This window comes from Lepidochelys olivacea (assembly GCF_965140295.1).
Source record: "Lepidochelys olivacea isolate rLepOli2 genome assembly, chromosome: 6".
NCBI classification, from domain to species: Eukaryota; Metazoa; Chordata; order Testudines; family Cheloniidae; genus Lepidochelys; species Lepidochelys olivacea.
In genome coordinates, this window is record NC_140416.1 from 54,639,637 (window position 1) to 54,665,479 (window position 25,843).

At 42.4% G+C, this 25,843-nt stretch overlaps 1 protein-coding gene across 2 annotated transcripts in view; it reads left to right on the forward strand.

The window, feature by feature from the left end:
* The window catches only part of LOC311522807 (transmembrane protein 263-like), a 319,554-nt gene that overhangs the window by 40,906 nt on the left and 252,805 nt on the right, over positions 1–25,843 (forward strand). For both annotated transcript variants that reach the window (XM_084632309.1, XM_084632310.1), the window contains one exon: positions 9,346–9,436. In XM_084632309.1, the coding sequence (XP_084488435.1) occupies positions 9,346–9,436 (91 nt within the window). The remainder of the gene's footprint in view (positions 1–9,345; positions 9,437–25,843) is intronic.

The window sequence follows — 25,843 nt, forward strand, 5'->3', positions numbered from 1 at the left end:
ATAACAGGAATCTGCTCCCCCAGAGAGGTATCCTCCATGCCATTATCTGGAAGAAGGGTCCCAATTATGGGATCATTTTCCTCTGCTCCAGACCCTCCTCAACAGCACAGAGACTGTCAGACGGGGGGTGGGACTGCTCTACTGTTTCCTGGAAAGTCTTCTCTATACATCTCTGCCTCCCTTAGCTCCACCAGTTCAGCCACTCTGGTCTTTAGAGCCCATGGTGTCTCTGAAGGCCATGAGCTGCTTGTACTGAATGCACACATATGCCATCTGCCCACAAGGCAGGGAATCATACATGCTGCATTCAGTGCAAAAAACTGGGTAGTCAGCTTTTTTTTTTTTTTTTTTAAATTTGTTGTGTGTGTTGGGGGTGGGTGGGTTATTGGCCTAAGTTTAGAGAATGTTTGTTAGGTGTATCAGGCTTTCATGCTCCCTTGCAAAATTCCCATTTGTTGCTGCTCTTTGCTAGCCCTGCTGGTTGCTTACAAACTGGCTTTTTAAACCTGCTTCTTTCTGAATTAGCCCCACCTCCTTGTCAAAGAATCCTAAAGAGATTAGGTCTCAAAAGATGGCAGGCTAGGGCCTAGTTAGGAAGCTCTCAGCGTTGCCTAGCAGTCCTTAGTCTGTAAACTCTGTCCTCCAAGGAGCCTGAGTTCCTTCTGCCCCTAGCCCATCCAGCCTGTACTCATCCCTGCGCCAGCCCCAACCCCAGTCCCTGTCATCCCTTTTCTATCCCCGCCCATTGACTCCTTGTCCCTGTCCCAGTCTTCCTCTTCTCTCCCAGGCATTGCTTCTCGTCTCTCTGCATTTCAGTCAGGTGGCTCCTCTTTCTCCTGCATCCTACCTGGGCACCATAATGGGGGCATTGAGAGTGCAGGTGACAGTTTCCCTGCTCTCAATTCTTGTGCTGCAGTGGCTGCGACTTCCAGGAGAAACAATTGCAAGAAAAGTCCTGCTTAGCCCCAGTAGCTCTGTGATGCAGAAGAGATGGAATCTTGGAAGAATTTAACTGCCAAACTCTAGCAAGTCTCTCTGGAACATATATGAACTGAGATTTTTTTTCAGAGGCTCCTAAATTAGAGAAATTTTCATGGTGATGGCAAAATACATATTGCTGGTGCCAAGGTGATTCCCTTGTCAAATGTGAAGTCCCTGTTCAAAAGTATGGATGTGGTAGAGCTTCTCAGTAGAATGGTTGTAAGAACTTTATGTGGGCAAATCAGTGTACACGATACTCATTCTAAGAGAAGCTGAATCATTTTGCTGAAGATTTTCCAAAAATATTCAGCTTGAGACAGATACTCAGCACAGAAAATTTCAGTTAGATTGCCAAAGTTATAAGCAACAGAAAACAGGGTCTTGTTAAGTTTGCCCAATACTTTGTATTACTATAGGTATCACTATTTGCACTGCCATAATACCAAGGTGAAATCATTTGGTCTCAGTCATAATTCATGGTCTCCAGAGAAGTTTCTTACCTTCTCCCACTCATTGGCTCAGTACAGTACCAGTGAACTATATTTTATAAAAATACTTTTTTAAAATAAGTATAACACAGAGGGCCTGCAAAATTGCATTCAGAGGTGTAGTAGCTCAGGAGAAAACATGTTGTATAACCAGAACTGGTTGTGTATTTATGCTGCAGCCTCTTGTTTTACTCTTGGCTTCTCATGAGAATGCCAGCAGATTTTACATCCACAAATACATAAGTGTCAGGCCAGCTGAGATTTGAGAGGAGGATGCCTCTCTTCTGAAGCAACTGTGAGCAGCTAAATTAGTGTTCAGAGACCCACAGTCCTCAAGTCAGAACTGTCCTTTAAAGTCAATAGATGTGCAGTGCAGTCAAGGATATAGGGCAATAAGCTCCTGCAGCAACTTCTAATGAGACTCCCTATAGGGTTTGTGATTAATTGTTGTTGTCTATTAGAAGTGTTTTCTCCAGAGCTCTTCACCCTATTTCTAGTTCCACTGAAATAATTTGGAGGACCAAATATCAGGACTCTTCTCACTAATTACTTGGGATTATGCCTTATGCATTATAGGGAAATAAAATGTATGCAAATTCGTATGTTACTCATGATAAGGTTCTTTAATGTAGTGAGCAAGTGTGTAGTCCTGAACATGGGACATCAGTGGTGCTGACCTAAATGCTGCAGGTGCTTGTCTTCTATGAGGTGAGAGGTTTGCTTCCACAACTGGCTAAAAATTCCCTTGAATGGGCTGATCTGCCACAGAACCAGCATCTTTGATTTCAGGGAAGGGGTTGGAATGGGGGCAGGGAAGAGGTGGGAAGAGGCGGGGCAGGGGCCTCACGGAAGGGGTGGAGTGGGGGCGGGGCTGGGGCAACGGGGGGTGGGGTGGTTAGTGATGCGGCCCTGGGGCCAGTGTACTAGTCCTCATGTGGCCCTTGTGGTTGTTTGAGATCCCTGTTATAGACCCAAGGAAGAGTGATTGGACCCAGCAGTTGTTTGGTTTTGCAGATCTATAACCACATAGTTTAGTTCATTACACACTAGGGTGACCAGGTATCCTGATTTTATAGGGACAATACCAGTATTAGGTACCTATATAAGACAAAGCCCGATTACCCTCCTCCACACCCATCTCCTGTCCCAATTTTTTTCATGCTTGCTATCTATCACCCTATTACACACAGCTATGGAGATTGTGCTGCTCTGACTTACTCTGTGAAGGGGTAGAATCTCAAACCTAGTTAAAGGCTGCCCTGACTACTCTTTCAAGAATGAGAAAAGATCAACAACTATAATCCAAATAAAACTATAGTTGAATTATAAAACTATTTCTTCAAGACAGCTGCAGCAATCAAAGAAAATGCCAGTAGATTATGTAATTTCAGGACACATGGGTTCAACTTGTTGTTAGATATTGACAAATACATTACCAAACTAGCAGCAGTAGCTTTTCAGTGAACCCAGCAAATGAGTTCAAACAGTTATGTGCATGCTAATCTAGAAAGGCAAAGAACATTATAAAAAAGACTATATAATCTTATTAAACAATAATTCTTGTCACAGTTTTGAGAACCTTTAAATGTGCTTTTTAACTTGCAAGCTTTCAATCACAGGTAGTTGTCAGATGTTTTAATGATGTAGTCCCAATACAGGATTCTTGTACACATTCTTGTTTAGTATGTGACATTAGTCATTAACTCCTCAGTGGAGACTGACAAATATGGATGTATAACAGATCACTTATACTTGTCTTGGCGATTTCTTATTCAGTCTGTCTTGTGGAGATTAGCTAGTAAGTAGGTTGGAGTAGATATTAGAGCTGGATGAGAATCCGATTTCTTGTTTCATGGAGAATTTCTTGATTTTTTTTATTTTTTTATTTCTTTCACTCTAAACATAACAAAAACAAATATTTCAAAACTTCTGTCAAATGAAATTCCAACAAAAATGTTTTGGGTTGTTTGCAATGTTTCTTTTTTGACAAAAACAAAACATTTTGTTCCAATTTAGACTTTTTATTTGATATTATATCATATAATATTAAAACAAATAGTCATTTCAAAATGGAAAATACAAGACATTCTATTCTAAGAAGGTTAAACAAACCTTTCAAAATACTGTTTTTCAATTTTTCTTTTGAAACAATTTTTTTTTTTTTTTGTGGAGGGGGACGTGTTTCGATGAAATGTTTCAATTCAACAAATCAGCATTTTCCAAAGGAAAAATACTCCAAAAATTTCTGACTAGCTCTACTAGATACCAAGATCGTTGAACAGGAATAAACCTCTTCAATCACTTTTTTTCTTTTTTCTTAGGAGCCTGTGTCCTTGGCAACAACTCTTCTAGTCTGGGTTGAATGGGGAAAGGATGACTGCAAGGAACTATTTCAGTCTTGTCCATGGTTTGTGCTGGCAGGCCAGCATGATGCAAGAACATCTCTACTGGCCTCTGCCTTGATCACAGTTGGTTCTGTCTTTTTATCCCTAGAACACCTAATTCAGGACTAGAGTAGGCTTGCATCTAATACAGGCCGGAATTGCCATCTGGATAAATAGCAAATATTTGCAGCCTGCCGTAATCTAACTCGCTTCTTAATGGAGAGAATCTGACTCTCCATGCCGTACTTTGCAACATCACATACACTTGTGAAAAGTGAATGTAAAATGCTGTCATCTGGTGGCATTTTGCACTCTCTGTACTTTATGTAAAAGACACAGGTGTAAAGCAGCTGCAAGCAATGAAGAATCTCTGGCTTGGACCTTGGTGGTGGTGTCTCTTACAACCAAATTTGAGTGTAGTGATTTTTCTCTCATGTTGTCTGACTGAGGGGCAGATGGTGTTGGAGATCCTCTATAAAGTCTGTGTTTTTTGGCAAGTAGGTTTAATATTTTTATATTAAGCATATTTCTCATCTGTTGAACTGTTATTTCCTAATAATAATAATGAGGAGGAGTTCATGGAAAGGTCCACTAAGGAGTGAGAATGTGGGATTGTTAAATTTGCTGATTTGGTTTGTAAATCAAAGTGGGTCATCAGGCACTAAATAACTAATACTGGCTTGTGCTTGACTTTGTAGAATATGCACAATTTTGAACTGAAGATAGCAGATGCTTAAGAAAGTCCTTATATTTTCCAAACCAAGTCATCAGCAAATTAGCTGATACCAATGATTATCTTTCTTGGTCCCACTGAAGTATACAGCTGTTCTAATTTCACTCCCAACAGTACTGGCTATAATCTATGAAGATATTATCATGAAAATACTTTTGGTTCTCAGGGAATTAAACCCATTAAGAAAATACATCTACAGGTGAAAAAATACAGTATTTATTACATTTATATCTTATTGCCTTTTATGGCTATCTAATTAGGCATATTACAATTGTATTTAGAGTACTGCACTGGCTTGCATTTCACTTCTGGATGCCATTCCAATTGTTTGCCTTAATCTGTGAAGTTCTACATGGTTGAGATCTGCCTGTTTTAAAGACCCTTTCTTCCCTCCCCTTCCATCATTCAGTTAGGTTTAAAAAAATTTTTTCTGCTCTTTTTGTAGATGCTCTTGTGTTTTGGGAGGGATTTGAATGAGGCAAGAGAGGTAGCTTGGTGAACAGGCTTGTGTAGGTTGCTACAGCCTAAGGGGTAATATGAAATACAGCGCAAAAGTTCCTGTGAATGAAGGAGATGAAAGGAGTATTAAGCATGGCTTTCTTGGTGGAGGATAGAGGACTTTGGTAATCAGGAGTTGGTGGAAACTGTAGACCTTCAGAGCACATTTTAAAAGCTCATCTGTTTATCCTAGGCATTCTCATGGGGAAGGGGTGCAGAGGTGATGCAGGGAGAACATTTTGGTTTTGCTATTTTGAGAGGGTCATAATATAAATGTTGGTTCTACTAGATTTCTGTCCATGTCTTTGTCAATTGCCTGCACTTGCATCTAGAGCTCCAGATAGGCGCAGTCTTATATAAACAAACAGTGTTTCAGTTTTGCCAGTGGCGGTGTGTGGTCCAATCCTCTTTCTTCTCCTTAAGGCATTAATGGGCAAAAAATGATGGATTTGGAGCAAGATATTTTAAGATGTCAGGGGGGTAATCCAGAATGGGAGTCTTCTAAAACCTCGTATTAAATATTGTATACTCAGCTACTGCCAGAGTCCAGAATTTCTACCTTTCTCAAAATCTATCCCAGATCCCTGAGGTGAACAAAAGGGATGATCAGGGAATTGGCCTAGCAGCCAAGAACTCTTGGGCATTAATCATGGCTGTGACAGCCTGGTGCAAGTTACTTCACTTCTCTGTCTCAGTTTCACCCTAATGTAAGCTGGGCTAAATAATGCTACACCTCCCTCCCTGGCATGGCTCTTGTGAGGTGCATGTGATGGGTTGGATCATAGAAACCCCCTTGGGGTTGCCAACTGATGTGCCAAGACTACTTCTGCTCCTGCTTTCCCTGCCAGTTTGGGACTCCAGCACCCTGTCTTGTTGAGCCAGGCATGCTAGTCTGCTCCAACACAGACCCAGGGTGTGAACCACATGCCCCAAAGCTGCAGGCTTAACTGAAAGCAGCTTAAGAAATGTTCCTGTCTTTAACACTCATATGCCCAACTCCCAATGGGGTCCAAACCCCAAATAAATCCGTTTTACCCTGTATAAAGCTTATACAAGGTAAACTCATAAATTGTTCGCCCTCTATAACACTGACAGAGATATGCACAGCTGTTTTCCCTCCCCCACAGGTATTAATACATACTCTGGGTTAATTAATAAGTAAAAAGTGATTTTATTAAATACAGAAAGTAGGATTTAAGTGGTTCCAAGTAGTAACAGACAGAACAAAGTGAATTACCAAGCAAAATAAAATAGAACACGCAAGTCTATGTCTAATACAGTAAGTACTCTGAATACCGATAAATACCTTACCCTTCGAGGAATTCCAGTAAGCTTCCTTTTACAGACTAGACTCCTTCTAGTCTGGGTCCAGCAATCACTCTCACCCCCTGTAGTTACTGTCCTTTGTTCCAGTTTCTTTCAGGTATCCTTGGGGGTGGAGAGGTTATCTCCTTAGCCAGCTGAAGACCAAATGGAGGGGTCTCCCAGGGGTTTAAACAGACTTTCTCCTGTGAGTGGACACGCTCCCCCTTCCCCCCCGGCCCTGTGTAGAATCCAGCTACAAAATGGAGTTTTGGAGTCAATGGGCAAGTCACAAGTCCATATATGACTGAGTTTCTTACCAGCCAAGCCACATTCCTGGGAAAGCTTAGATGTAGATTGGCATTGTCTGTTAAGTGCTTCTTGATTGGGCATTTAACGTGCACATTCCTTTCTCAAGAAGCTGACCAAATGCTTACAAAGACTACTTAAAAATCAAGCCAGTACACACCCAATATTCATAACTTCAAACACAAAAATGATACATGCATACAAATAGGATTAATAGATTCAGTAGATCATAACCTTTACAGAGATATTACATGGCATATGTAGCATAAAACATATTCTAGTTATGTCATATATACATTCATAAGCATATTTCCATAAAGCCTTATGGGGGGCACTGTCACAGTTTGATTATTTAATTTTTATACAGTGCCTTCACTTGAAGATGTAAGGTGCTATGTAAGTGCTGTTACTAATTACAGCAAATTGGGTGGGGAAATGTATTAACTCAGCATTAATGCCGCAAGTAAAAATTGCACAGGTTACAATAGGCAGAAGTCAAGGTTGCAAACAGTGTTAATGTGACAGAGTAGCATATCTTGCCTGTTTTAATAACAGACCCTTTGTGCTTTAGTAATAAGCAATTTTCTTTTCCTGTCTGTCTTGTTAAATCAGTGGCTAAGTAAATGGGTATTTAAGTTACCTGTTCAACAAGAATGAGAGTAGAAAATAGTGCACATTGCAGTCTCTTGTAAATTGTGTGTGGGAGCGTACAGAATCTGCAACACTGCAGTGTTAGTCTTAAAACCAATAAGATGGAAGATGGAAAAGATCATGCAACACAGTCTTAGCATTGGATAATAACACTTTCTAGCATTTAATTTTTTAGTTTGGGGGGAAAAAATGCACTGCTCATTGGACATAGCTGTAAGCATGTTAGCAGCATACCTATGTTTAAGTGAGCCACTGTAAATTTCCAGCCACATATGTTCAGGATATAATTTTTAAATAATCAAATCTCTGGTTAAATCAAACCCAGTTATTTTCAAAGCGAACAAAAGCCCCGTTCCCTAATGAGACTCTTGTCCACACTAAACTTCAGATTTCACTTGTTTTTATCGTAGGATTGTGCCAAAAATAAAAGAAAATCATGTAGTTAGAATTTTTTTAAAGGGAAGTCTGTATTTTCTTCACTTTCTCATAATGTAAAAAGGGATGAAGAGGCTTTATGTTTGTTTGGTTTTTTTGACCTTCAACCAAAAACGCTTTTAGGCACACGTAAATCCTGGGAAATCTCACATCCAAAGGTGGAGGTTTTGTTTTTGTTTTGTTTTAAGTTGCATGTGTGAAAAGTGAGAGATGTTATGGAAACTGTTCTGCAACCTTAACTATAAGTGACTGTCACCAGTTGGTTAGTCTCTAAGGTGCCACAAGTACTCCTTTTCTTTTTGACTGTCACCAGGGTCCATGATAAATCTGGTAGCCTGCGGCATACTGATGTGAGGTTATGAACATATCAATCATAGGGATTAGAAAGGCCCCCGGACTACTGGCATTGAATTGAGTGCTATGGAAAGGAATCTGGTAAAATGCTATTCTGCTTGAGAATCAGTTTTATATACTATGTACATATAGCTTGGGGTGGGTAAGCAAAATTAGCTTTTGATAGTTCACTGGGCTACTAGACATTAAACTTGCTCACTCAGCCTTGCCTTGAAAATACTTCATGCCCCTTGTTCTCCTTTATGCCTTTTTCATTCATAGATTATAGAGCCAGGAGGGACCATTGTGATCTAGTCTGACGTTAAATGGGGAGGGCTCTGAGTTACTACAGAGAATTCTTTCCCAGGTATCTGCCTGGCGGGTCTTGCCTGCATGCTCGGTGTCCAACTGATCACCATATTTGAGGTCGGGAAGGAATTTTCCCCCAGGTCAAACTGGCAGAGACCGGGGGAGGGGGGATGGGGGGTGTTTGCCTTCCTCTGCAGCATGGGGCACAGGTCACTTGCAAGTTTTAAACTAAACTAGTATAAATGGTGAATTCTCTGTAACGTGAAGTCTTTTAAACCATGGTTTAAGGACTCAGTAACTCAGCCAGAGGTTAAAGGGTCTGTTTCAGGAGTGGGTGAGGTTCTGTGGCTTTCAATGTGCAGGAGGTCTGACTAGATGATCACGATGGTCCCTTCTGACTTTAAAGATTATGAGTTTGAGGCCTCCTGTATAAAAGGCCATAGGACTTACATAATTTCCATTTGAACTAGAGCATATCATTTAGAAAGATATCCAATCTTGATTTTAAAAATTTCGGGTGTTGGTGAATCGACTACAGCTCTTGATAAATTGTTCCAATGGCCAGTTACTGTCCAGATTAAAAATCTGCCCCTTATTTCTAGTCTAAATTGTCTAGCTTCAATTTCCAGTAGTTGGATCTTGGTATAAGTTTGTCTGCTAGATTGAAGAGCTCTTTCTCAAATTTCTTGTCTCCATATAGTACTTCTATACGGTGATCAACTCACTTCACTTAACTTCTCTGGCTCAGTTTCACCCTATTGTAAACTGGGTTAAATAAAACTTTACCTCTCTCCCTCCTCTTTGTTAAACTAATTAGATTGAGCCCCTTGAGCCTTTCACTATAAAGCATATTTTCCAATCCTTAATCCTTCTTGTGGTGGTTCTTCCAAAATTAAGTCCTTCTTGCTGTTCTTTCCTATAGGGGCCCAGCTCGGAAACACAGATGGTCGAAGATGAAGCTGAGACAACCAGTGAAGAACTGCCCCCTCATCTGCGGGAGGAGCCTCCTGAAGGTACAGTACCACCACCAGGATGAGTTCCTTGTAACCCATTGGGAGACCGTTCCTCGTTGGCCAGTACAGCTTTCCTGACACAGGGCCTTTCTGTCTTGAAGGGGGGTAAGAATCTTTGCTAATACTGACAACTGAGTTTGACTTCTCAGCAGGAGCTTCTTTCTATTCAAAGAAAACTGCACATGTTGAAGTGGATGTACTGTTCCTCATGTAGAAATTGGACTCTTTGGGTATGTGTGCAGTGGAGCTGGAAGGTGCAATTTCCAGCTCAAGTAGACATACACACACTACGCTGAGCTAGTGTGCTAAAAACAGAAATGTAGCCATAACAGCACAAGCATTGGGAGGGGCTAGCGGCCTTCAGCATGTACCTATGGTTTCAGACAGGATTATACTTGGGCAGCTAGCCCTCCTGTCACTCACACCACTGCGGCTATGGGTACAGTCTCAGACAGGATTGTAGGTACGTACTCAGAGTGGTGAGGCCCTCCTGCCGCTTGCTCTATAGTGGTTACACTTTAGTGCACTAGCTCAATCAGAGCTAGCATGGGCATATCTGCTCAATGTGGAAATTACAACTTTCAGCTCCAGTGTAGACATACCCTCTGAAAATAAGGCTTCTGATTTAAAATTGTCCTGGTTGTTGACTGAGGAAAACTGGTTCCTATCTTGTCTTATTTGTGATTTACTGTAATTATGGGGAAAACCTCCTTAGTAGGTTATCTGTTTGTTCTCCTTGCCTCTCTCTGCAGTACCCTGTTATATGACCCATCCCTAGTTCAGAATAATCAAATCCAGGCTTTATAGGTTTGCCAGATTTATTTTTTTCTTTTCTCTTTGCCATTTCTTGGAAACTGGTTTAACAGTCTGAGAAAGAGGCTGTCAGTCAGCAGGAGGATCAGAAACGCCAATTTTAATTAAAAACCTCATTTCCAGTTATGTGGCCTGGATTATACAGGGAACAAATCTCTTCTCACTGTATGAATGTTCCCAATGCTGTGCTGAGCAAAATAGATGCTGCTTTCCTTTGAATCGAAGCTGCGAACACGGCAGCACATATGATTCATCTTTAGCTTTTACTTGTCTCCAATTCAGTGACTTTTTAAAAATACAGTTATTCATAATCTCTCTGGAAGGCTTAACCCAGAAAGCACTGAGCCTCTTATTAACAATTTACTATTAAAATGGGGGTCTCTAGCTTGTCAGATGTCAGTGGGAACATGAATCCTTTTATTTTGTATTTCTAATTACTTTTCTTCAAAGGGAAGAGCCCATCTTTTGTGTAAGCGACACAGTGACCGTCACAGTCTCAAAGGGGATGTGTACTGGGTAGAATAGCTCTGTCACCTTTTGCTCAGCATTCTGCTGTAGCTTCCTTGTCCAGTGCTGAGTACTGGTTCTCTTGTCTTGCATGCTCTGCTGGTTCTTTACCAGTAGATTCTAATATGGAGGTAGGTTCAACGCTGACTTACCCAGGTCCTCTTCCTACTACTACCTTAAACTTTCAAGGTACTGGGACCAGGTGGAAGGGCTGTGAATTCTCAAACTGTATTTAAGTTGTTGACTAAATAGATTTTTAACTACGTAATATATGAGGATTGCTGTCCCATTGGCCACAATATTACTTCTTTGTGGAAACCAGTGGGGATCCTGGTGTGTTGCCGGCTGTGAGGTTGCCATCGGATGTGATGGTGTTTCTGTGAAATACAAATGCAGTCCATGATTTCTTGTGATGGGTGAGACACCTGAATGGTCACCAAAAGGCACCTAAATGCTTGTTTTGTTCAAATTCTTTTTGCCTTGAATCTACAAGCTCTCTGGAACTTTAGAATTGTTGGTGGATTAACAGAGGGCTGGTTGTCTGGCCTTTTAGTCTTTGGGACAGTGTTTTGAGCTTAAGTGAGGGAAATTTTAATGGTCTCATCTCTATCTGTAGTGATGGTTAAACCAGGATGCAACCACCACATATCATGGGGGTAAGGATCTCAGTTACTGCTCTGAGTCAGGATTAAAGTGAATTTAAAGACTGAATAAACCTCAAATGGTGAAACGTAGGATGTCATCTTTTCACATTGGTGTTACAATACAGGGAATACATTTTGCAGCTTTCACCATACCTGGCCTTTGACCAGTGGCTTCGTTCTCCTGAAGCAATTAATGTAAGGCTTCTGATAAAATATTTGGCTAAGGAACTTGCAAAAGAAGTCTCTTGCATTTGCCTGTCATCCAGCCAGGTTGAAGGGTGATAGAAAACGTGTAATGCTGGCAGCTATATTTCATCTTGAGTGCGCTGTTGAGTAGTCTAGGATAAGCACATGTTCTCCAGCTCTTTCCATCATTGCTGATACTAGGACAGAAATGTATTGGGGATGATGTGGCAGGTGAAATACTCAACAGGTAAACAATCAGGGCAGTAGATATGTCCCTTGTCTTAAATACTGAGCTCCATGCCTACCTTTGATTTGTAAAGTGCAATTAAATGTAGCAAAATGAGAAGGATGGATCCCCAGGATGCTGAAAATCTACCTCTTCTGTGCTGTCCTCTGGGAAGCAAAGGAGAGCTGGAAAAACTGCCATAAAATGATAGGATTGTGCTGTGGTTACAGGTGGTCCTGTATGTTGGTGAAATTAAGCAAGCTCTTTTAGTTCACAAGCTGTGGTTCTAACAATATACACCAACTATACTTATTACAGAGATTCTGGGAGATAGCAAAAGAGCTTAGCTACAAGAGCCATTAAAAATGGCGTACAATAAGTCTAGATCTTTGAAGTTCTTTTAATAGAAGATGCAATTAAGCACCATCTTCTTGCAGTCATTCTTTTATTGCTGCCTGTTCCTTTTGATAACATTTTCCCAGTTAAATCAAATACTTTGCAAAAAATACAGTAAATCATGTTGTAACTGTGCTGCATTCTTGTTTCTTAGCATCTATGAATTGGAGACAGTTTCTGCTTACCTTCTTTTAATGAGAGCACAAGGGACGGCCGGCTTTCCAGAGTGTCTGCTTTTTTGGCTCAGTCCAATATTTCACTAAGTTGCATCATAGTGACTTCAGTTTCCAGACTGAAAAGTGCATTTAATCTCATGCTGGAGGGAAGGGAATTGGAAGGTACTGTACTATATATAAAGATAAAGTCAAATCAAAAGCTGGTCCTACAGGGGTTGTATTTTGTTTCTGAATAATACTGTAGCACACTCCTCTGCAAATGCAGGACTTTAACTCATTTGGTTTTATTCTCTTGACTTTCCAGTACCCTCAGTGACTAGAATAGAGCTGTCTAGTCACAAAGCACCTTTTCTCGTGCATATGAGTTTCACAAGTGCAACACGAGTAGGGAAAAGCTTAATTTCAAATGGTGACATTAAAACTACTTTTATCTTGGATAAGCTTACATAAGTGTGATGAGTAATATAGTGTTGCTCTGCTTTCTGATGGTTCCTCTGTCAGCCTCATAACATTTGAGGCTTTAAAATATTCCTATAGTGTATAGTTACAAATAAATCATGTAAGGAAGAAATTTGGTTACACCAGCTAAGGTAACTGTCTAGGGGTACGTCTACACTTAACACTGAATATGCTGATGGGAAGGCTTCTCCCATTGCTATAAGTAATCCACCCTGCCAAGAGGCGGTAGATAGGTTGACAGAAGAATTCTTCCATTTATCTAGCGCTGTTGACACCGGGGCTGAGGTCGGTATAGCTGCATCTCTCAGGGGTGTGGATTTTTTACACCAATGAGAGATGTAGATATACCAATATAAGTTCCTAGTTTAGACCAGGCCTAGGTTAGAAATTGGTAAGGGGGGTTTCTATCCTTAACCAAGCTCCAGTATGTACTATTAATATTTCATATTTTTTGATGCTGCTGCTGTTAACTTTTGTTTTACTTGTGTAATCTGCTCTGAATCCAACTGTTATAGGTGACAGTATATATTTTAGCTTGTGATGAAAGAGGACCCTACTACTGACTATATCACACACCCTTTTTTTCTTGAGTTCAAATGGAGAATGATGTAAGAGTGTCTTGATAAGGACAGTATGATATCAAAGTTTATTACTCTTGCAAAATTAAACCTGCCAAAAGGCAGAGAGCAAACGTTCTCACCGGACACCAATTTAAAGGTTTTTGTTGAGAATTCCTTGTGTAGACACATGAGGGCGCTGCATGCTTAATAACGCAGCAAGGAGTCCGGTGGCACCTTAAAGACCAACAGATTTATTTGAGCGTAAGCTTTTGTGGGTAAAAACCTCACTTTTTCAGATGCATGGAGTGAAAGTTACAGATGCAGACATAAATATACTGACACATGAAGAGAGGTGAGTTACCTCACAAGTGGAGAACCAGTGTTGACAGGGCCAATTCGATCAGGGTGGATGTAGTCCACTCCCAACAATAGATGAGGAGGTGTCAATTCCAGGAGAGGCAAAGCTGCTTCTGTAATGAGCCAGCCACTCCCAGTCCCTATTAAGCCCAAATTAATGGTGTTAAATTTGCAAATGAATTTTAGTTCTGCTGTTTCTCTTTGAAGTCTGTTTCTGAAGTTTTTTCTTGTTCACGTATATAATCTGTCCAGTCCTGTTTCTCCCAGGGGCTGCTTTGGAGCAAATGTTCTTATAGGTTCTAGTGCATGAAATCTGTGGTGTGTTTGAGGTTTTAGATACCTTACTTGCTTCCTTGGATGGGGGTGAGATAAAGTATTTAGTCCGACAAACTGCTCTGTGATACCCCATGGGGGGCTTTATCAGCCCCCTCAATTTTAGGGGATTGGTGCTAGTATGCCTAGTGATCTTTTACCTTTTGACTTCATGCCACCTCCTTTTTTCATCTCCTTACTCTTTGATCTGGTCCATATCCTATGTAATAAGAAAGCGCCTTTAGCAAATGGTTAATGGTGGTAACTTGCATTGTATGAAGTGCTTCTCACCCTGATGGTGTGCTAAATGCTTCACAGTATACAACAGTTCAGAGGAGTTGACAGCACCTAGCTTTGAAGGTCAGCAAATTCTAGAGTGTAACAAGTTGGTTTTAAAAGCAGCCCCCTGTTTTGCTCTGATCACCTGGTGACCTGTTGTACTTCTGTGCTATTTGTTGTGGCACGTTAAACTGTGGGAACATAAAGCTAAAAATTAGATATAGCATGTTTTAACCTTAATACTGGTGAGTCCTCTCTGATTGCAAGGCTGTGTTATTGGTTATGACAGCAGTAGGAGGAGCCCCCCCGTTGGAAGTTTATAAACCAGTTGTTCTCCTCTAATGGAGGTTTGAGATCTTTGTAAGTAGTAAACACTAAAGTTCTTATTACCAAACTTTGTTTGGAGGAGATGGCCCTAAAGCAGGGGCGGGCAAACTTTTTGGCCTGAGGGCCACATCGGGTTTCCGAAATTGTATGGAAGGCCAGTTAGGGGAGGCTGTGCCACCCCAAACAGCCAGGCGTGGCCTGGCCTCCACCCCCATCTGAACCCCACCCCCGAAACCCCGCTTCTTGCCCCCTGACAGCTCTCCCCAGACCCTCCACCTCTGACTGCCCCCCACCACCCCATCCAACCCCTGTTCCCCGCCCCCTGACCACCACCCCGAACTGTTCCGCTCCCTGCCCCCTTACCATGCTGCCTGGAGCACCGGTGGCTGGAGGTGCTATGGCTGCGCTGCCCAGAGCACCAGGACAGGCAACCGTGCCACCCAGCTGGAGGCAGCCATGCCACCGCACAGCAGAGAAGACTGGGTCAGGCTGCGGCTCTGCAGCCCTGCTGCCCAGAGTATTGTGCGGGCGGTGCAGTGAGCTGAGGCTGCGGGGGGAGAGGGAAACAGCAGGGGAGGGGCCGGGGTCTAGCCTCCCAGGCCAGGAGCTCAGAGACTGGGCAGGAGGGTACTGCAGACCAGATGTGGCCCGTGAGCCACAGTTTGCCCACCTCTGCCCTAAAGTGTGAGTCTAGTATCTGAACCATCTGTGTTTCTCTGCACCAAAAGTTCCATTCCAGGCAGACACCTTCATCTCTTCTAAGGCAGACACATTGAGTTCTATTTAGTTCATTTTAGGAGGGCTCTTTTGAATGAGAACTTCTAAAAACTAGGTCCTCTCAGCTCTGCATGGTTATCCTCAATCAGGGCTGGCTAAACTCTGGCTCATGAGCCACATGAGCAGCTCTTTTACAGTTAAAGTGTGGCTTGCTGAGCCCCCACCATGTGCCCTCCACATTGTCCCCCTACCAGACTGGGCAGGGGGAGATCAGTGCATCTGCCCTGCGGCTGAGTGGTGGGACTGGGGGCTTCTGCCCTGCGGTGGGACTAGGGGCTTCTATACTGCAGGGAGGGAAGTTTAAGGGCTTTAGCCCCTCAAGGGAGTGTCAGGGCAGAAGCCCCAGGTCCCAGCAGGCACCACTCCGCAGGGCAGGTTGTGCGTGTCTTGTGACCCTTGAACTTCTGAAGATTATTGTATGTGACTTGGAGGGTCAGTAAGTATGGCCACTCCTATCCTAGATCCTGGAAGACTTATTGTAGAACAAGGTGTGACAGCAGGGTCTTTCTCAAAACTTACCCTCACCTACTGTGCTGCAATATGCTGAGCACTGTTTGCTTGCTGCCACTACCTTAAAAGTGTCTGAATTTCAGTAGTTCCATGTGTACCTCAGGGCCAAAATGCATGTGAGCCTTTTACAGGGGCACATGATATGGTGCACGTGGGATCCTTCAGGAGAAAAGTGCTACACCAATGTGCAGTAGTGTTTATTACAGCAGGACATAAATAGTTTTAAATCGGATCTAAGAGCCTAATATCAGCTATCATCCATTCCATGGATGCATGTTTGACGCTACTGACTTTATTGTAGAATAAAGATGTGGGGGTTAAGATGTGATATTTTCATCCCACTTGCAGTACATGTGGTAGCCATGTGTATCTAAGCATCAGGGTGTTTCCTATGCGCTTGCAGCAGGACTGAACTCTCTTGTTCTGTTGATATATGGATCACCAGGGACACTTTCACAGCTGAGTTCTTACAGCACATATTGGTATTGCTCACAGATTACTTTCTTTGGGTATATGTGCATAAATGTTAATAGGCTAGGCCATGTTTTGCTGGAAACAGCGGACTCTAGGTATTACCTTGAGGATCAGAGAGCTCTCAAAGGGCCAGCCACATGTTCAGTTTTAACTTTAGACCAAAATAGTTGGGTCTAATGTACATAACTTCTGTTAGGTTCTGACTACTGCTTTATGCATTTCAATCCAGGGACTGTTGTGCATCTAGAATGTTGCTGGAGGCAGTCTCTGTATTTGCAGTCACGGAGACAAATGAATTGTATGGGCTTTTCTCCTCTTCTTACCCCCAGCACTGCAGTGTCTGCACTGGTGACTAACTATTACCAGCAGACTAAACGATCATAGCTTTAAATCCCATATCAAGAGTGCTACAAACATGAGCCATGCTAGATTCTCAGTCCTGCTACCTGCAAGTTTTGTCTTACTTTTAAAGCATGGTATAAAAAAGTCCCTAAAGGTGACCCCCGGGGTATCCGAATGGTAGTGATGTAATTCCTCTAAAGAAGTTCCTATTTGTACCAGCTCTCTGTTTCCCTTCAAGTGATATATATTAAGCCCTGTACCATAATCTTTGTTGAGCCAATCTAAAGAATTAAACCTTATTAAAATGCCTTGTGAGACTGAGTGTTTCATCCACTGCTTTCAGTTAATCTGCCACATAACTGTTTTCAGTCATGCTCTGGCAAGTCAGTTAAGCAAAACCACATCTTTTGTAAAATCCTACTGGGCTGCCATCAGTTAATTATGCTTTCCAAGGTTCTGTCCGACTAAATCTCTGACAATGGTATCTTTTTTGCACAGTAGATCTTAAACCGTCTGCTTGGTTGTTGGCTACAGCTTCTGCTTTTTGTGTGTTTATGGTTAGTGGAAAATCTTTTGCCTTAAGTTACGTCCATGAAGCCCCAAGGGGGAGAAAGAATGATCTTGTGGTGAAGATTACAGGTCTCCAAATTCTCAGCCCTTTATCTGTTCCTGGTTATACCTGTGACTTACTGTGTGTTTTTGGACAAGTCACTTCCCCTCTCTGAAAGTCAATTTCCCCCCCACCTAAAAAATGAGAATAACAATTCTTTCTTATCTTTGACTTCACTACTTCCTCTTTCCCCCCACTCTTACCCCTCCCCCCCAACAGACCTTTCTGATTTCTCTGCTGTCCTCCAAAATAGTTCCTGGGTCTGCAGAGAGAACTGACCTAGAGCATCAGCGCCACCCTCCACACGGGGTCTGCCTTAACATTTTTTGCCAGGCTTGTAAAACATTTTAACATCAGTCTAGCCTATGCAGCTCCTATCCCGCTTCCTTTTATTTTAAAGGCAGCCAAGATTTTTTTTTTGTTTCCAGGTTCCCCAATGGTCAGCTGTATTTTTGCATGCTTTATTTCACTGCACTTCTTGATGAGCTCTTTTTGGTATTTTTAATTTCAGATTGCTTTTGGATTCTTGGTGTAGCACCCACTCGGTGTTGTTGCAGTAATAGACTTATAATTGACAGCATGAACTTCCAGTTCAGCAGCCATATTATACTCTCTCCTAGAAACAGCATGAATGTTTAAATTCTTGGCTTCATTTTCTCCCTCACCCCTACTCTTGCTTCTACTTCTCCCGGTCTCATATGGTATAATGAGATGTTACTTCGGCTGCTGAGCATCCCTCTCTCCAGCCCACACCATGTCCCACAAACCATTGTCTCAGTAAATGTTGTATATGTGCACAGCATTGGTTTTTAATGAGACTATAAAAAGACTTCAAATGCTTGGCCTATTCCAGAAAAGAGGTTTGTGCAACTTAGACAAATAGGGGTAACCTCTTATAAGTGGTTCTTGTCCGTTCAGTAGGCTTATATGGTGAATCAATAAGTATCTAGTTTTCCCTGAAGGTGTTCATACTCTGCCTATTTTACATGTATACTCATGGTTTGCCTTTGTACATTATTTGTGGGAAGAATGCATCATCGAAATGTAAAGATTTTCAAGTGGAAGAGCCAGTAGGAGCTTCTGTCAGGGGTTCTCTTCTTTAGACAGAAAATGCATCTTTCTAGTTATTCGTAAATGGTTCTGGGAATGAGTCTTTAAAAAAAAAAAAAAAAAAAACCCAACCCCCTGCCCCCCCCCCCCCCAAAAAAAACACCTCTGGTCATGTCTGTTATGGCATGGGACCATATCTTATTCCATAATTAAGGTGACCAGTATATATTTTGCACTTTAAGGTGTGTAGAATCTGGATGAGTAGATGGGATGTATATCCCAAATAATAGATATTTGCGTGCGCACGCACACACATTTTTTTCAAACTTTGGAGCCTGAAGTTAGGCACCAAAATAAATGTAACTTAATTCCTCACATGTCCTAAGCACTCACAAGTTCTGCTGCTGTTAACAGGAGCAGCAGATGCTCAGTGTCCAAAAATCAAGCTAAGCACCTGTTGCTCCCATTGAATTCAGTGGAATTTGTGGGCACTTATCTATCTGTGAGAAATCAAGTGGCTTTTATTTAGATGCCCAAATATGGATTTAGTTGCCTAATTTTAGATACCCAGGTGTGAAAGGTATGGGGGGCAATATATATTGTTTTCATCACAAAGATTTTTTGCATATGGAAATGCACAAGGTTCACTTCATCCACCTCTTCAAATGCAGCCACATCTGGTACGAATGAGCACAACTGTTTAACAGCTGCAGCAATAACACTCCTCAACAGTTTATTCTTCCTATTCTAATTTTAGGGGAGCAGAATTTAATCACTTGATCTAGTATTTATCTTGGACACTAGGATTAATATTATCCTTGTTTTTGTTTAAATGCCAAGTAAGTGTTAGTGACTACAAGTGGCCAGGGCCTCTTGGCTTTCTCTCTTCCCTACGCTATTGCATTATCTAAAAGAAGATACCTCTGCCACTTTGGTGCTCCTTGACACCAGTGTAGAGCATAGCTTTGGTTTTGAGTTGGAGGGAAGTACACCACCTTCTGAGTCATCTGCAGCACTTCTTGCAGTACCCTGGCTTTTTATTGGCAGTCTCTAATATTGCCTGACCTCTCCTCACCTTGTGGAATCCTAACAAAATCACATCCAAGATAATATAGCAGCAAGGCAAAAAGAACACCGAGAAAAATGGTAATGAAAAGTCATTTGGTTTTCACACTGTTAAATACGCTTACAAAACAATAAAATTTTTGTAAAAGACTTGTAAAAAAAGGTAGTTAAATGTTAGCTCTTGCCCTCCTAGCTAAACATTTCACGAATTGTGGAATAGTCTTCCAAAGAAAGAGATGGAAGCAACATCACTTGAGACATTTAAAAACAGATTCTACAATGCATTAGAAAATGTAATGTAGGGTGTAACCTTGCACTAGCAAGTAATGGCGATGTAATAAAGCTTTTATCCAGCTCTGCTTTCTCTGAATCTCTGACTGCTGATAGGAATAAGATGTTTTTCTAATGATGTGTGGAGGATGCTCTAAAAGCATATGTGACAAAGTTCCTCCTCTACCTTGGTGGGTCCCGCGCTTATTGGCGGATTTGCTTGCCTCAGAGATTCACGGCAGCCCTCAGTTTGGCCATTTTTGCTAGTGGCTCAAACCTGCTATCCACTCAGCTAACCTCATCACTGGCCAGCATGGGGAAATGGAGAACAATTCCCGCAGTCTCTGTGTTCCACCTAATGGGTCAGGGACAGGCCAGATCCCTTTCCAATTTAGACCTTCCCTTCTGGTGTTTCTCACAGACCACAAGTCAACTCCTCCTGTGTCCAGACAGGAGTTAGGAGGATGGGGGAAACCCGAGCCCACCCTCTACACTGGGTTCCAGCCCAGGGCCCTGTGGATAGCAGCTGTCTACAATGTTCCCCGTATCAGCTGCGTGACGGCTACAACTCCCTGGGCTACTTCCCTGTGGCCTTCCCCCAGCACCTTTTTTATCCTCACAACAGGATCTTCCTCCTGAAGCCTGATCATGCTTGAACTCTGCACGGCTTCTCACTCCCTGCTCCTGGCCAGGGGCAGCTCTACCAAATTGGCCGCCCCAAGCAGTTGCTGCTGAATTGCTGCCGCTGCAACACGAGCAGAGCTGCCGCCGAATTGTCGCCGCGGGACGCGGACTGCCGCCCCAAGCACCTGCTTGGAAAGCTGGTGCCTGGAGCCGGCCCTGCTCCTGGTGTGCCCCCCTACTAACTGATGGGAGGTCTTTTTTTAAACCAGGTGTCCTGATTAGCCTGCCTGCCAAAATTGATTCTAGAAAGTTCTTAATTTGCTCCAGGTGTCTTGATTAGCTTGCCTGTCTTAATTGGTTCTAGCAGGTTCCTGATTGCTCTAGGGCAGCCCCTGCTCTGGTCACTCAGGGAACAGAAAACTGTTCATCTAGTGGCCAGTAGATCTGCCTACTACCAGACTCCTGTACCTGGATCCCAATAGGACCAGACTCCTGTACCCCACTGATCTGGGTCTGTCACACATTAGTGGGCTTCTCTGACCTAAAGTTTTGGAATTGTCCTCTCCTATCCACTCCATTTTCCATACCTTGCCTGCCTCTGTCTGTTTGCTAAGAGACATGTTAGCTAATACTGAGGTTTTTAATATTCCCCTCTGCCTACCAGAGTGTGTACTCTTACTGTGACTAACATACTTAATGTTGCAGTCATCATTACCTGAAATCTTAGACTCAAAATGGGGGTTGTTTGTCTCCTGTTGCAAAATTTTTTGATGGTTTATAATTTTGTATTTTGCTTTGTACTGAATTAATGTCTGCGTACTCTGCAGAGCATGCAAAAAAGAAAATGAGGTGAGAATTGTTTTCTTGCCCTGTATAAACTGATTTTAACTTGAAATTTAAAGATTAAATGGTCACACCTGATGCTTCTGGCCTGTAACAAGGGCCAGGATCTGGGATTCTTAAATCAATATTGCAGCAGGTTGGAAAGTAGCTTACAAGTGGAAGAAGAACTTGATCATTTAGAATTGTCATTACTTTCCAGCACCAGTGTGTGAACTGCAGCTTGTGAGATAATCCATGTAGGTGTGGTCTCCCCAAAGGATGGGCAACTGATGAGCAGTTTAGAATGTGTCTGTGTAAACCTGTCACTAAAATAGCTAGTTAGTATCTATCAAGAATCTACAAGAGAGAAACGAGTGCTCATATTGAATCATACCAGTTTCATTTTTCTTGCAGTTGAACTTTATCATAAAAAATGCAATTGACCCTTGCTAAGGTTAAACACCAATGTTTCTATTTGTACTCTGTATACTTTTGGCTATTTTCTTGTTTCTTCCTGATGTGCATTTATCTTCCAGAGAGTTCCTGCATTTCTTGGCTCCAAACATACCATCATTATGTCTTACTGTCTAAAAAATGAAAAGGAGTACTTGTGGCACCTTAGAGACTAACCAATTTATTAGAGCATAAGCTTTCGTGAGCTACAGCTCACTTCCTCAGATGCATATCGTGGAAACTGCAGCAGACTTTATATATACACAGAGAATATGAAACAATACCTCCTCCCACCCCACTGTCCTGCTGGTAATAGCTTATCTAAAGTGATCATCAGGTGGGCCACAAGTACTCCTTTTCTTTTTGCGAATACAGACTAACACGGCTGTTACTCTGAAACCTGTCTAAAAAATAATATTTGGTTAGGCCAATCGTTGGTATGTAGAGAGATATTGGACTACAGTTGAATAGAATGTGTAAGGAACCACCTACTTAATTATATTAAATGCCAAAAAAATCACACCCTGTACTGACTAAATGTTAATACCATACTGTTAGAATCAGGACACTGGGAAATGCAAAGTAGGGTTCCAATTTAACACCATCATTGGCTGTGCTGCTTGTACTGTGCGTTTTATAGCCTGATATTATGTTACAATGTTGCAGGTTTTTGTATTTAACACCTTGGTAGGTGTTTTACTTTAAATAACAAATAAGAAAAAATTCAGAGCACTTTAGCGGTGAAGCTTGTAAGTGTCTTGATCCAGAGCTATCAAGCTTGTGGACCTCACATGGTCTTACAGTGGAGTCTCTGTAATAATTTTTCAGATTTGAAGAACAGACACCTCTTATGTTTTCAATGGAGAATAATTTATTTAGGAGCATACGTAGGGTATAATGGGATGTGATTAAAAAAGGGAAATGGCTATATATCCGTGAATATGTCTTGCCTATGAGATCGATTGGGCTGTGGTATATCATCATAAGAGAATAATAGAAGCCTCATCACTTGGGAAGGTAACTGAGAATGTGGTGATAAGTAAAATCCAGCTACACTTAACTTCCTCAGATTTCTTTGCTCCATGTCCTTGTGAACTGAGAACAGAATATGGAACAGAGGCTGTATGAGCAGGGTTTATTTAAAGATGTTACATGTTTATCTCTTTGGGTATCTGCACTGCACTGTAAGCACTGGGTTAGTGGGATTCAGATCTGTGAATCCTGGGTTTGTAAGATCAGGGCTTAATTGTCCATATTCTTTGTTGACCTTCAGTTAAGAATTTCTGGACCTGGGCCCCAAACCCAGGCTTCTGTATCCACAGAGCAGTACGCAGACCTGAGTCAAAATGTCATATGCTAAGCTTCCTAGTACTCTCCCCAGCTGTGGCTGCTCTCGCCCTTGGTTTGTGGTGCAGTGTGGGAAAACTTGACTGTCCACCATGTACAGTACAGAAAGGTACAGCCCACCAGTGCAAATTGCTGAGCTGTTTTTTGAGTCAGCAGCATGGAGGAGTCACTATGTGAACAGCTTCTTTTGCTTGGGCTTTCACTCCTGTTTCAGGAAACGGGCAGAGCATCTGAGATACTGATGGGCATTTCAGAGGTGTTTTCTGACCTACTGAAGGTTCCTAACAGAGGAGGGAAGAGGAGTTCAATGATACAGATATAGAAGACTCAGACTGTCTGCTGCTGCTCATGACTCTTGGTATAGCCGTTGATGCATCCTGTGTACACGGACACTTCTGGCACAGGGCGACAAGCACATGCGGACCTGTGTTGGCCTGCCATGGGTCCAGAACTGCTGCATGAAAAAAGCTACAGTTCTGGAGCTTTATAAGCTGCTTTCTCTGACCCTTCAGCATCATGATGCATGTATGAGGGTAGCCATACTGGTCCAGAAGGAGGTTGGTGTCACTGTCTGAAAGCTGGCTAATGCAGACTGCTCTAGTCTGTTGCTAACCAGTTTGGTGTTGAAAGGCAACTGTGCATAAAGTGTGGCAGAGGTTTCTGAGGCAATCAGGTGTGATTTACCCAAAGATGCTGGGCATAAATGATACCTCTGAAGTAATTGCTGGCTTTCAGAGAATGGGGTTTCTAAAGTGCTCCGGGGCCATTGCTGGGACTCATACCCGTAGTTTGCCCTCCTCAAGGACATGTACGTAAACTGTAAAGGTTACCTGTGAGACACTGTACGTCAAAGTAGCACCACGGAACCCCCATATTCGCTATGGTGATATGATTATGATATTTTTTGTACAAAGTATGCCTTGTGGGGTATAATTTTAAAAGTCTTGGTCTATTGAACATTAATATCCTGTTTGGATTGTATGTACTATGTGTTACTGAAATATGTTGTGAGGTTAGAAACCCCAACAACCAGCCTTTCAGTTACAACTTTTGCCTTGGTTTATGAAACCATGTCCTGATCTCAGAGGACCTTATGAAAGAAAGTTTAATTACACTCTCAGCAGGTATAGCAAGGTGGTTGAATGTGAAATCCCATCAGTGCTGTTAACACACCCGTTTCTGGATTCCAGTGCCATCAATGCTGTCCATGTTATTGTGGTTTGCTGTGCTCACAGTCATTGTGAAGGCAAAGGTGAGCCATTTCCCCCTGAATGGACCTGTGACAGTAATGGATTGCTAAATTGGTACACTCAACCAGAAAGTGAACCTATCACACCTGGTGCAGGATGCACCCATGCAACAGAAATCAGGAATGCTCCGTGCTCCCACATTAGGCACTTGCATGGGCCAATAGAAGAGGGAGACTCGTATATTTATGAATGTGTTTGTAGAATGATGAGAGTACCTTATTTACTGTAACATCGTGCAGTGAAGTGGGGGAGTAGTTAAGTATTTTAGTTATGGATGAGAGGATGGCTTATGAACTGGAGGTGAGGATTGATGTGTATTGTACTTGTTGGTAACATGACTGCTTATGAAATGGGGAGGGGAGCATGTGACGAACTATGGATTGATGTAAATGTATTGAGAAATTGGGTACAACTTTAGTAGTCCCTTATGTATTTGTTTATTATTTGAAATGTGCATTATATGATGGTAATACTTTCTTAATAAAATAAAAGCCTTTATTTTTTTGAACAGGGATGTATTATTGTACATAAACTATATTAAACCATTGCCAGGCAGGCTAGCTGCCATTAGCACACCAAAACACCAGTAATAAACCAACACCAAAATCATTAATGAAATAGTGTATAAACTGAACGTTTAACAATGCAAACACTGTTAACCAATACCAAGAAATGAAGACCCTAATGTGGCATGTTCCCTGGGCCCATGTTCTCCTTCCCTTTCTTGCATGTTTACGATGCACTTGGCACCTCTGCACAGGGGTGAAGGCCTGCAGGTGGTACATTTGTACTGTCCAGCTACTGTTGCATGGGCCAGCCAACCATGGATTTTTCCACAGTATTCCAGGACTGCAGCACATGGTACAGTGCAGGAGACTCAGGACATGGTGCAGGTACAGTAGGAGCCAGTACTCTTGCAGCCAGAAGTGCAAGCAGCCTCTCAAACAGGTGTTTATGCTGTGCTCTGTCGTCTTCCTTCAGCCGATAGTCCTGCTCCATAAACTGTGTTGCATGCCTCTTCTTGCACATTGCAGTTCTGTCCTGTTGCTCTGTAGCCTATCTGTGCCTTTCCACTTGCCATGAATTCTTCTCCTTCTGGTGTTGGCCCTGTCCAGAATGTCCACCATAAATTCATCATGGAAACACTTCCTCTTGGACTGATCCGTGACAGTTTGAATCCCAGGGACCTGCTGGAGTCTGCCTGTGCTGCAGAGGTGGAGGGAGCAGCAGAGGCAGAAGGACCTGGGCCCAAACTGTGTCCACACTTCAAAAGAATGGAGTTTGCACCCGAGTCCTTATGGGACTTGGGCTTGAACCTCTTATCCCCTCCCCCCAGGGGATCCTAGGCCTGAAGGACTTGCTGGCAAGAGTCAGGCAGAATTGGGTGTAGATAGAAGTGGGGGTTGGGCTCGAGCCTGAATCTGAGCCCAGGCTTATATTGCAGTGTAGTCATAGCCTTTGTAAAGAGGAACAAGGCTGAGTGGGTCCATGCTCATTTCCTTAAATATCTGAACATCCACAGTAGTTAAAATCAGCTGGGCAACACTTCCTGTCACAACCCAAGTTGGTAT